General features: G+C 41.8%; 1 protein-coding gene across 16 annotated transcripts in view; it reads right to left on the bottom strand.

Moving 5' to 3' along the window:
- The window catches only part of EPHA5 (EPH receptor A5), a 208,324-nt gene that overhangs the window by 40,173 nt on the left and 155,741 nt on the right, over positions 1-12,410 (bottom strand). For 13 of the 16 annotated variants that reach the window (XM_069013426.1, XM_069013425.1, XM_069013428.1 and 10 more), the window contains 2 exons: positions 9,539-9,698; positions 5,423-5,528 (listed from right to left, as the gene is read on the bottom strand). In XM_069013426.1, coding sequence (XP_068869527.1) covers positions 5,423-5,528; positions 9,539-9,698 — 266 coding nt within the window. The remainder of the gene's footprint in view (positions 1-5,422; positions 5,529-9,538; positions 9,699-12,410) is intronic. The other 3 variants (XM_069013418.1, XM_069013423.1, XM_069013420.1) reach the window with 1 other exon arrangement.

Here is a 12,410-nt window from a genome sequence, read left to right as displayed (position 1 = left end):
GTGAAACATCCACATATTCAGAAGTGCAGAAGGACAAGAGTCTGACTTCCTCCTTCATTCTCTACCAGCTCCACAGCCAAGAGAAGACACAATAAAACCCCACTTTCAAAGACTACATAGACATGGGTTGCTCAGCAGGAGCTTCAAGCTGCTACAAATTCCAGCTTGAAGGGCAGCCCAATTCCCTTCTCCAAGTGGAAACAGGACTTGCACAATGCCATAAAACAAATCACTTGCAAGAATGCGAGGAAGTTTTCTCACTTACTGCTGCACTGTCCCCCATTTGCCCTGCTCTGACAGAGCTTATGCCGGTTGCTTATCTGTTCATGACAGTCCTCTCAGCCCATTCCCTTGGCCACTGCCAGAGGAACTCAGAAATAACTTGGAGCTTAATTACAGATTTGGTCAACTCTCACCTTCTGTCTGGGCCAAAGTCATCTGAAGGCAGATTAGCCTGGGTCCCTAAACCTGCCTCGCAACTACAGAGCGAAGACCGGCTTGCGGAGCCTGGCGAGTTTGCACTAAGCCAAAAAGTGTTTAGAACAGAAGAGGAATGAGGTGATGAAGCAGCCAAATTTGACAAGCTGATCTTGACAGGATGTTAAGAGATGGGTGCTACTGGCAGCAGACTTCCACAGCGGCTTTAGGAAGGTACGACCCTGTGCAGAAGGGTGCACTGGAGCACTTTGCCTTTGGGGAGGGGTACTGTACACCAGTGCTGCTCCTCTCTGGGAAAATGTACCAGCAAAGAGGCTGTTAATAGGATGGAAGTAGTAAAAACCTTGACCCCAACACAAGCAGGACCAAACCCTGCCTGTGCTTGGTGGATGGGAATTTTGACTTGGCAGAGCAAGAGCTTCCTCAACAAAATCCTTCCTCTTGTCAGGTGAATAGTGGGGAATATTTGGCAGTAGGCAACGTAATAAAGTGGCTATAAATCACAGGAGACAATGTCCTGCAGGAAGAAGGAAGAGCAGGCAAGAATGTAGAGATAAAAATCCTTTAAAAAGTCCCAACTAACAAAAATTGTGACTCATGCTGGAAAAATTCTCTATGAGAACCTTTACCTATAGACTGTCTCCTATTTCCTACGGAAATACTGAAAAAGACCTGACACCACTTGGAAAATAGGATGGGGGGAGGTTGTGGAAAAATTCAACCACTTTGACCTTAAACATCACAGAAGGTTGTAAACACTGTCTCAGGATACACACCACAATCTTTCACCCTCTCTATTCCCTGAAAGTCACTTTTTAACAAGATGCACATATTTGTGTCCAGAAAGTAGACCTCTGCCACCACAGGCGTGGATATTTAAAAGTCTAAATCAGTTAAGGTCAAGGATGGATACGCTGGTGTAAGAGCCTCTAATTGCCAGTACCCAGGTGGTAAGATTTGTCTTTGCTTTGTCTTTCAAAGGCTAGTTCCTTGCCAGAAGGAGACTTTCCATATAAGCATGACACAGGGCGAAGGGCAGTTTTTTGTTGCTTCAAATTTTTTTTTTTTTCCTAAGTTCTATGAAAAGCTCCCTCTGGTTCTTTGGAAGATCACTTGAGATGGAAAGGTCATCCACAATGGGTAGTTGGCTATAAATGCAGATGCACAGTTGACTTAGCTGTTTTGAACAGCTTTTGCAAACATGCACAGCATTGACCTAATATCTTCCCCACTTTGTTCTGTAAAAGCTCATGCTTTTGTTTAGTGCTATGAAGTCTGAAAGCTTGGGGGACTGGAGGGACCAGCGGTCTCTTAACACTCACCCTAAGACCTTGTCTGTTTTGCAAACAGGGCTGGGTTTGAAGAACAAAAGAAGATTACTGCTCTGGAGCAGTTGGATTCCTCCCTGGACTGCTGAAAAGATGGCTCCTTACCTCAGTTTGTGGGGAGAAAGAGACTGATGCCACACAACAACAACTGAGACACTTTACTGCTCCCTGTGAGATGGAGTGCAAAGATCTCTGTCACTGGATTGTCCGACACAGACATTAAAATAAAAGTCAGTAACGGTTTTAGATTAATATATGCTTCAATCAGGAACAATAGTGGTAACTGGCATCTAATTCATGCATTGCTAAGAAAGCAAAATCTATAGCTTGGCTCTATCTGTAAATGCACTGCGCTTTTGAGAACACATAATCCTAACGAAACAAAGATAATAACAACTCGGTGTTCTTTAATTCAATGCTTGTAGCTGGTTTGATAATAAATTTTCAATCCACTTCTCTTTTTTATGCTGAGACAACCACAGTCTGATTTAGTGAATCTCTTTGATTTGCAATCCCGATTGTTATATTATTAATATGCCCTTGATGCAAGGAGCAGGATAACTTAAAAAAGTGATCAGCTATTTGGCTTGGCATTTATGACCTTGGTCAGAGGACATGTTATTTACAGGAAGTTTTCTGGAGCATCTGCAAGTAAATCAGCTCTGAAATGCAGCTTAATTGTTTAGGGCAAAGCACATTTAGTTTCAAATTCCCAGGAATCTCCAGCTTCAGACGCAAAGTGCATTTCCACAGATGGACGCTGATATGTGGAAATGCCACCACGACTACTGTTCAACTGACCTTTGGTTTAGGGCCAGCTGCCAACGGGAAATGCCAAGCTGTTACTTATATTCATTCAAAAGAAGCGAGAAAACTGCAGAGACTTGAAAGCAAAAAAAGGGGAAGAGGTGTGGTTCTGCCTTTGGGAACCTAGCAAAAAACCAAAAAGCCTGCAGACTCCAGCAAACTCCTCAGCCCTATGACTGGAAACTAATTTCAGAACTGCCAAGAGCAAATGCAACCCCCTGGAACCAGGCACTGGAACAACAGAACCACTCCAGAGGTATAGGAAAACATCTTCCAGAAACAGGTTAACTGCTTCAGAAAGGGATTATCCCATGACTTGGAACACATTTATTGTCCCTGCTGTCACAGCAGGAGAGCTACTCCACAAATTGTCCTGAATCCATATCCAAGGCAAAGCAGCATGAGTGACACATCTCAGTGGCATCTCTGCTTTCTTCCAAACCAGAGCAATTTCTTTGTTTTGCTTTGTTTAATTTCAAATTGTCTGTCATCTTTCTGGATTTTTGGGGTTTATTCTGCTGTTCTCACGAGTCACTCAATGTACTAGATGGGCTTTAAAATTCATGGGAACTAAAACTGGCTGAAAAGCTCTGTGGTTTTGAAGTCAATTTTCTAATAATGGACCCAGCCTTGGTGCTGGAGGCTTCTCCACCAGCTCCAGCTGAGGGACTGTGGTCTTTTCAGTTAGGGGAAGAACTGAAAAGATAAAAATGGATGAAGAGCTCAGTTCCCTGTGCCTGCCCTTCCCAGATATCCAGCATGGCATCATGAAGAAGGTCGCAGGAACCTGCAGCTGCCCTGGGGTCAACAGAGGGAGATGTGAGCACAAGGTAGGAGAATTAAGGTAGTAGCAGAGGCGGCAATAAAACTCTAGCCAAAGGACACAAGGGCTTTTATAAGCATGCCAAGAGATAAAGAGCTAAGAGGAAGCACATCCTGGAAAGCATATTAGGCAAAAGGACAGAAGGATGTAACTAATGAGAACTGCTAACAAATTGCTCAGGATTTGCAACTGCTTGCTGAGACCAGAGACAGTAGCAGTGAAAAGGAGACCTGCAAGGGTACATCCTCCTCAGTGGGGTACTGAGCGCTTGCCAGTGACTGTGGAAAGAATAAGAGCTACTGTCAGCCACACAGTTGTGATTCCCCATGGCCACAGAGGGATATACATTCCTCCACCTGTCATTCATCCCCCAGACTCTTCCTTGCAGAGGTGCCAGGTGAAATCCACAGCTTCCCTACAGTCACGCGTGCATTCTCCTGTCTACACCAATACAAGCACACATCCAGGCTGGGGGAAGCCAAGGTTCACATCCACCTGCTCCGATTGAAGAGGAATTTAAATCAAAACCTCTAGCCTTTAAGGAAAGACTTGAACTCCTGTCTAGAGTGTCCAGCGCCAAGTCTTTTGACCACAGCTTTCCTGCAGGCCCTGGTATGAATTGCCTGTAGCCATTTACTCACCCCCACTCCTCTCTGCTGCTGCATGCTTCTCAGGCAGACAGGAGCATTTACTTTTCCATTTTTAAGCCAAACAAGTCACTCAAAGCAGACAACAGGAGCTTGAACAGCTGAGCTGGAAGAGACTGTCAGTCTCTGACCTTGAGTGGAGATGAGTCTGGCAGCACACTTACCTTTCCAGACAGGAAATAACTGTGTGTCCATGTCCTTCCACAGATGCCTTATGCCCGGGGACCGAGTTGCTCAGCCTGGCAGGATTTCACTGCTCTGCATCTGCAGACTGATACCTTACCTCCTCTGGGAAATAAGACCCTCAACCAATTAATTCAGTGCAGTTCCTCGGCGTCTGTAACATCTCTTAATGCTTACAATATCCTGGAATTTACAGCCACCTTGCTAGACCTGAGCTTAAGACAGACCCGTATCATAAAAGCAACTGTGGGCTGATGGGTACCTTAGAAGAAAAAATGTTTACTTTGCACTGAAAACATTCAGCCTTATCAGTAGATGTACTTCACGTTGCTTTGTGGAGTACTTCACACTGCTTGGTGTACTTCACAAATGCATGAAGGATGTTGCATCATTTGACTACTGCCACTAAAAAATGTACTCGTATACATGTAGAATATGAAAAAAGTGCCTTCCATGCTGGCTGCCAAACAAATCTAACGTTGCAGTACAAACTTATCCTGATACAAGCCAGATTTTGCCCCAGTACCACCATCTCTTGTTCATCAAAAAATTCCATCAACTTCCATTAGAGTTGCCAAAGATGGTATAGCCCAGGCTTTCATCACTTGCCTATGTTTAAGCACATGAGAAGTCAATGGGATGGTTTGAAGCAGAGTGTCTCCCTCTGTGGGAGAAGCTCTCTGTACAATTTACTAACACTTGGGGAACACATTAGTATTATACACAGGAAAAATGAAATCCAGATCTGACCAAAATGTGGGGCATTTGCCATTCTGGTGGATTTATCCTCATTTCTTTTGCAAGTGTTTTCCTGATGTCAAGTTTTCTGTGTGAGCGAAGTCCACTGCAAGCTCTGAGTGCAAACACCTGGGGCTGAAGATATTTTACCTGTAATAACATGTTCTGCTTATTTTTAAAGGAATGTGAAAACACTCCTGTGAGAATCAAGTCAAATAATCAGGGCCAGTCTACACACAGATGAAAATCATTGGGAAGTGAACTACATCTGTGAGAGTGCCTCTGTCACTCCTGCTTGTCCAAACAGATCAATCAGCCCACCCTCGTGCTGTTTTACAGTGCTACCGCTTGACAGCTTTGTTCACATGCTGCTTTTGCCTAAATCACACTAATCAGCTGGTCAGATAAAAGTTATTACAAAAGTTGAAGAAGTATAAATACACAGCTTCTTCTCTTACCTTCCGCTGAGAAGGAAACCGATAACAACAGCCAGCAGAATGACTCCCACTGTTACAGACACAACAATTATAGGAATCTGGCTCTGGTCGCTGGATGCAGCTACTGCTGAGATGAGAAACAGAAGATGGAGATTAGGGTTAAAATGACAGTCAGCACTCATGAGAGTCTTTCTAGTGAGGCTGCCAGTGAGGTTTCAAGTCTTACCAGTTTGTTTCTTCTTTTATGGTTTGTGTTTTCCCCCTTTGCTGTCTGTTTCTAGTTTGGAAGGGATATGGGTGGAAAGGAAACAAAACTACATGCAACACTAAGCCAAAAACCCAACAAAATTGCATCTCATTGCTGAATTCAGAAACCAAAGTGTTGCAGAATGCAGCCTTTGAGTTTGTGAACTCAAGTTTTTCTCCCTGAGTTAGCTGCATTAGAAATCAGAGATAAAAGATGAAAACCCAACAGGCAGAGAGAACATTTATGGAATGTTATTGCTAACACACATAAGCAAAAATCTACAAGATAAAAAGAATTACCTGCACTTCAAGAAGTTATAAATAATTACAAACTAACTCCTTGTGGCATCTCTATCACACGGCCATAAGGCACCTCTGTAAAACAGGAATTTGCTAAGACACATACACGAGTTGGTCTTTTGATTGGCCAAAATTCAGGGAAGCAAAACTCTTCCAGCCCATGCCTTGTAAGGAGCCCTCCTTATAAGCCCTGCCAAAAGGCGGGAGACTGATCTGGTGATAAAGATGCCAGCAGAAAGGTCACGAAAGCTGACTGAGAACCGAGTTTTGACACAGGTCAAGTAAGAGCAGGTGAGCAAGCTCCTGCAGGCTGTAAAATGGAAATGTTAATACCACTTGTGTCTTGTTTATCTGCCCTACATGGCAGGGGAAGGAGCCCACCTCTCCCAGGGGTTTGTATGTGGGGTTCCCCAAGCAGAAACCAAAGTCTCTTCACTTTGCCCTCTTCGCTGCACGTATATAGCCACCCCAGGGTACAAATCTCACATCCTCCCTGCAAAACCAGCTCCCTGGCACAGGCACCACTGCTCTGTGGGGGAAAACCTCATTACAGCTCTTAACCTCGTGCCAGCCCAGGATGAAGCTTCATCCACACCAGAGAGCAGCAGGAATTGATTGCGTACTGAAGAAGCCTTTAACTAAATGATTGAACTAAAAAAGGGTCCTTAGCACAGGATTAACATTATGAAGGCTATAAAATAACTGAATATAGTCCCATATTAATTGTTAAAGGAAAAGAAAGACAGAAAGGTATGGCATTAAACATTGATCTGCACTGGGCTTCAAGTAGCTCTTCATATGGGAGCTCTCCGGTGCTTAACCGCGAGTGGGGTGGACCTGCTACAGCAACGTTAAGTGATTTCAGAAGGATTGGTCCTGATATATTAAATATTTAATGTTAACTGCTCCAAACCCCTGCCATCATCCAGAGATTTTATTAGCCTCACAAACTTATGGGGGCTCCTTAAGATGGTGTTTTATTGCTTTCTTGACAAAATAATTAAAAAGAAAAACATTTAAAGGAGAACATTAAGCAGTGATTGGTGGTTTTTTGCACAGCTCAAGGGATGGGGAAATGAGATAAATTCTGCTGTGATCTATGGCAGGTGAAAAGCCTGAATTCATAAGCCAAGATGGGACTTGCTGCCATTCAAAGTCAAGGGGACACACACACCTGCATTACCGCATCTTAGCTTGGTGATATGTTCTTCCTCCTGCCCCACGTACCAGCTGGATTAGTTCACCAAGCCAGCCAAAATCCAGCTCTTGGCAAGGTGAGTTTTTGGGGCTAGATGAGCTCAGTGACATTTGGAAATGAGGAAGCACAAGTGGATACACCCAGCAACAGCTTCCACTCAGATAAAAAATTTCACTGAAAATTGAAGCCCTGGCTGCTTCATGGTGCTTTGCAGAATTGCACAAGAAGGAAGCAGTATGCAAAAATTCCCAAAACCTGGAAAAAGAGGGAAGTCCAAAACAGGTTATAGCTTTCCTCCATTGCATTTCTCAGGCTGTTGTTGTACAACTCCTCCAAATGTATTGAAGATAACTACAGAAACCTTGTGAACTGGAAACAAAACCTGTTGTTCAGTCCAAACTACTTGGAGAGTGTTTTTGTTTCTCAGAACAGCCACGAAAAGGTTTTCATCTGTGCTTGAATAAAAATAATTTGCTTTGGCTCTAACAAGAAGTTCAGATCTGTACTCTTGATGTAGCAGTGAGATTTCGATCTGTGCTTGCTTTCAAAATCTCCAGGATGTGCAGGAAAGCAGCAGGAGTCTGGTCACACTCCTGACACTAATATTGACTTTATATTAGGTTTTGGGGAAAAAAAAAAAGCTTTTTATAAGGTTTTAAATGTCAAACAGAGATGCATATTGCAAGATACTTAGGCTTACATTGTATTTCAATCCTATCAAGTGTTTAAGGATCTGGTTAAGTCTGGCCTCAGCCAGAGCTTGAGTCCAACAGATGAACAATTCCCAGTTCCCAAACTGGGAACGATGCAATAGGTATTTGCTGACTATGCCAGCAACTCCTTAATATCAGCAAAGTACCTATTCCTCTGCCTTTAAAATGTGGAAGAGACTGGGATGTGGGTATGACTAAATGACCCATGGAATTTCTAGCGTTTAAAAATATTTCCACGTGATGTCCTCCAAAAGTCCTGATTAACACAGATACTTACATGATGGGCTTTATGGAAGTGCCATTGTTTTTGGACCAGGATCATAGGTAATAGATCAAATGTGCACATATTTCATGTGTTACTCATTAATTGACCAGAACACTATTACTCAAACAACTCTAAGGTAGAAAGTTATCAACTGAGAAAAGCTGTATAGAATAATTTTTTGGCATAACATGATTTGGTTGGTACTTATAGGGCACAATTAATGGTTAATACAATAAGAAATACATTAAATAGACTGTCCTTATTGCATTAATGTTTGCATTGTGATGCAATTTGCACTGTATTAGCTTAATCACTGGCTCCACAGCTACATCTGCACATGTATAATGATCCTTTGAAAATCTATTATGACTTCAAAGGTAGCATGCATTGAAAAGACAACTGGGCATCTTCTTCTCAAAGATGATGAATTTAAAATAAACTGAAGTAACAGTAATCAAAGTATTGATGAATTGAAATTTCCAAGGAAAACACAGAAAATAGTCTCTTTCCCACAGGAATGATCAGAGTATTTCCACCATAAAATTCCTCTTCCATGCAAATAGTATAAAAAATTAATAAATGACAGCTGTACAAACTAAAAGAGAGAAGGCATATTTTCTGGTGGACAAAATTATATTTGACACCTCGGCAAAATTTTGTATTTGGGACAAAAAAAATTTCCCCACAGCTGTGCCTGAACACAGAAGAAAGAGCATCTGAGCCTCTGCATGTCTCAGGAGTTCACCCTGCCAAAGAATCTGTTCCAGAATCCAGCCCTGGATAATCAGATTCATTAAAAAAAACATTTAAGAAAATTTAAAAGCCCACAAATGTAACAGGCCAAGAAGAAGCCCTGAACCTGCAGTGCACATTTTTTTCCATTTCTGATCACAAGTCAACCTCCTTTTCTCGAGGCTGTGGCATTGGCAGCCACCAGAAACCATCTTTTAACTTGACAGGAACTTTCACCAAAAGACACTAAAGACACTAATGCTGGTTCAACTCTTCCCCTTGTGGAGAGGCACCGTTTCAGGGTTTTCCCTCCCAGATGTAGATACTTAAGAGAGCTCAACATCCTCTGCAGACAGCTGTTATGAGGTGCAGAGGAGCAGGTCCCATCCTCTCTGCCCCTCCTGAGAGGACAGACTCTCTTACACCAGCTCCTGTAAATACAGGGTTCTTCTAAGCAGGGAATGCCATGAATTTCTGAAGCCTGAAGATCTCCTGCCTCACCATGTGGGTTGAGGAAGCAAAGGACAGATATGTCAAGTGCAGCGTGATGATGTGCCTGATGTTTCCAAAGTCAAGGGATGAAGCCAATAAAAGGAAGAGCTCTCTGCAAAGATATTGATCCCCTGACTTGTTTCTGGTAACCATTGCAGAGACAGGGGCTGACAGTAATTAAAAAGACTTACACACTGGGCTGGTTTCGAACTCAAATCTTCGGCTGAAGCCCCCGTAGCCGGCAGCTGTCCGGGCTCGGATCTGGAAGACGTACGTGGAGCCTGGCTTCAAGCCATCTGCCGTAATCGTTGTCTCTTTGGACTTGATGATGGTGTAGCTCGTCTCCTGGTCCTTTTCCCAACAACCCCCCCAAAAACCACAAAGTTCAAACACACAAAGACTGGCTCTCAGAGAAGACAGACTCTTAAAAATCCCCACAGCGACATTACAAAAGATGTCTGAAGTATGCATTTTTGAGGATTTCTTCCTCAAAAACCCCCTCTCTGAAGGTCCTTTCTGCAATACAAAATGTGAGACCGATTTTCTCTTTTATAATCAATGATTCTAGGAGGCATGCAACTGGCATCTGCAGTAGAAGCAGCTCTCCACTGCTCGGGATGTACATGGCCTGGAGCAGTGGAAAGGTTTATCATACAAAGATCAATCCCAAGGCACAGGGAAGATAAAACAAGTCCCATTGCCTTAAAAAAGGATTTTGATTTACACCAAAACGGCTTCCCAGTAATGTAAGTAGGCCTAAAAGAGAATAATATATTACACATTGTACAACTTTATGTTTGCATTTCTAGAACAACGAATTAGACCTTGGGAAGGGAATAATAAACCAAAACTCCAGGAAAATACCTAATTTTTGCACTCTGAAGCAATGAACTTGAAGAAAAATTGCTGAAATAAATCTTCATCTACATCAGTTTCTAATGTGAAACAGTTCCAGTTCTTTGATTAAAATTTTGTTGAAATGCTAAGTAATTACTCTTAGAATTATTTACTGTAACACATAATCTAGACAAGAGCTCATAAATTAAGGTCTACAAATTTGGAAACTGCTTTTTATTCACCATATTGATACCATGAAGATTTTTTGCCTTTTCTTTTATACCCCTGTTATACCTTTTTACAACTTCTGTATTCTTAGTGCTTTTTGCCTACATTCTTGGACTTGTTTGTTCAGCTAGAAGACTGAACATTTTAGAAGCTTCGTAGGTAGGGGTTAGTGTGCCCGAGACCCCAAGGTCCTCTCCAGAACACATTTTGTAAACCAAGATAGAACCATCCAGGAGAAGGTTCCTTGGGGAGGGGAGATCTTTCAAACCTCTCACTGGGGAATCTTTGATAGATATGCTAAGTAGTAAGACCTATAATGTTATACAAGATCTTTTGGGGGGTGCATTTTGTGGGGTGCATTTTGGTGCATTTGACCGGGATGTGTGCACCTAAGGATCCTTAAAATAAATACCAAGGTAAAATCCCTTTTTCCCTTCTAACTGTGTTTGATTCTTGATTTTAAGGCCAGGAAAAGGCATCAATATCCACTCAGATCCAAATTGTTATGAGTTAAACCAGAGGTTTTAGTAGTTCCTTACCAAGATTTCTGGATAGCTCTTAGAATCTGAGCTCATTTTTCTTTTTTCTTTTTAGTTTAATGGCCAGCTTCCCATAGACAGCAATGTGCCTGGCTAAGGTGCACACACACACACACACACACACACACATGCCTTTTTTTCCTCATTAAGAAGTGATCCTCTTACAGGAATGCAATCTGACAAAACTCAGTTTTCCCAAACATCTAATATAAATCATTCCTGCCCCTTGGAAATGAATGCTGTGAATTTACCCTTATGAAGGGCTGAAAAGTGAGAGAATATAAATTATAAAATATAGTAGCAACAAACAAAAAGGATTAAGGGCAACATCCCAAACCTATCTCAACAACTGGTTAAAAAGCAGTAAGTGAATATTAGGTCACATCTTTCCTTGTATGTCAGCCAATTAACTTTCCAATTCACTGTTGGCTTCTGCAAACACTTGGACTCTTGGGCTTTTCTATGGAAAACACTAAGCTTCACTATCAGCCTGAAGAAAATAAATCAAGACAGCATAAACTTGGACTGGCTGGAGCTACCTCTCCACAAAGGACTCACTCTTGAAGAACTATTGGCTGAAGCTATTTGAGACTAGTTCTAGGCTACAAACGCAACATTTTAAGCCCCCTCTCCTGCCAATTTGTTTGGAAACAAACTAAGGAAAATGAAGGAATATATTAGTTTTTTTACTTTAATTATTTGCTTTACATTTTTTTGGTCTCTAAAAGCTATTCTTCCCAAGCCACTCCATGGTAAGGATTCAATGTACCCCAAGAGTCACTCAAACAAGTTAATAAAATAATTAGTACTGGATTATTTCCAGCAACAAAATATCCTGATTCTTGCTGTGTACTTTAATCTTCTTGAAAACATCAGCCCTATTTAAGTTACTCACAGATGTAGTGATATTTCACAAGCTCCCTCATCTGCAAAAATAATGTTGATTATATTTTGATGGAGAAGATTTAAGAAATTCTTTCCCCTATTTGAATGGACTGCTTGAGCAGGTCCTTTCCAAGGTCAGAGAAAGAAGAGAGAAGGAGTAAGGATCTAGTCCTGGTCCATGTTTAGTGATTTCACCTGGGTCACAGACAGAGCTAATGGAATATCTTCCTTAAAATAGAAATTCAATCCCTCTAAAGAAGTGAATTGTGACTCAATTTCATTATTTTCCTCTTGTTTTCGTGTAGAAAGCCTGGACGTTTTGGAAGAAAAAAGAACACCTTACAATTCCAGCTAAGGCAAAAAAATTGCTATTTAGTCAAATCCTGAAAACCTGATTTTTGGAATTCTAAGATTTCCAGAGATTTAAGGCCGTATCACTCAAAATACACTACTTTGATAAAGTGCATTTGTAACGATTTTCATTTAAACTACATTAATTTTGCAGGAAGAGAACAAGTCACCATTTGAAATGAAGTCTAGGAGAGGCAAGTTTTGTGGGGAGACTGCTTCCCTT

Source organism: Aphelocoma coerulescens, chromosome 4 (assembly GCF_041296385.1).
Source record: "Aphelocoma coerulescens isolate FSJ_1873_10779 chromosome 4, UR_Acoe_1.0, whole genome shotgun sequence".
NCBI classification, from domain to species: domain Eukaryota; kingdom Metazoa; phylum Chordata; class Aves; order Passeriformes; family Corvidae; genus Aphelocoma; species Aphelocoma coerulescens.
Note: the sequence above shows the minus strand (reverse complement) of the source record. Positions and strands in the feature narration are given on the sequence as shown.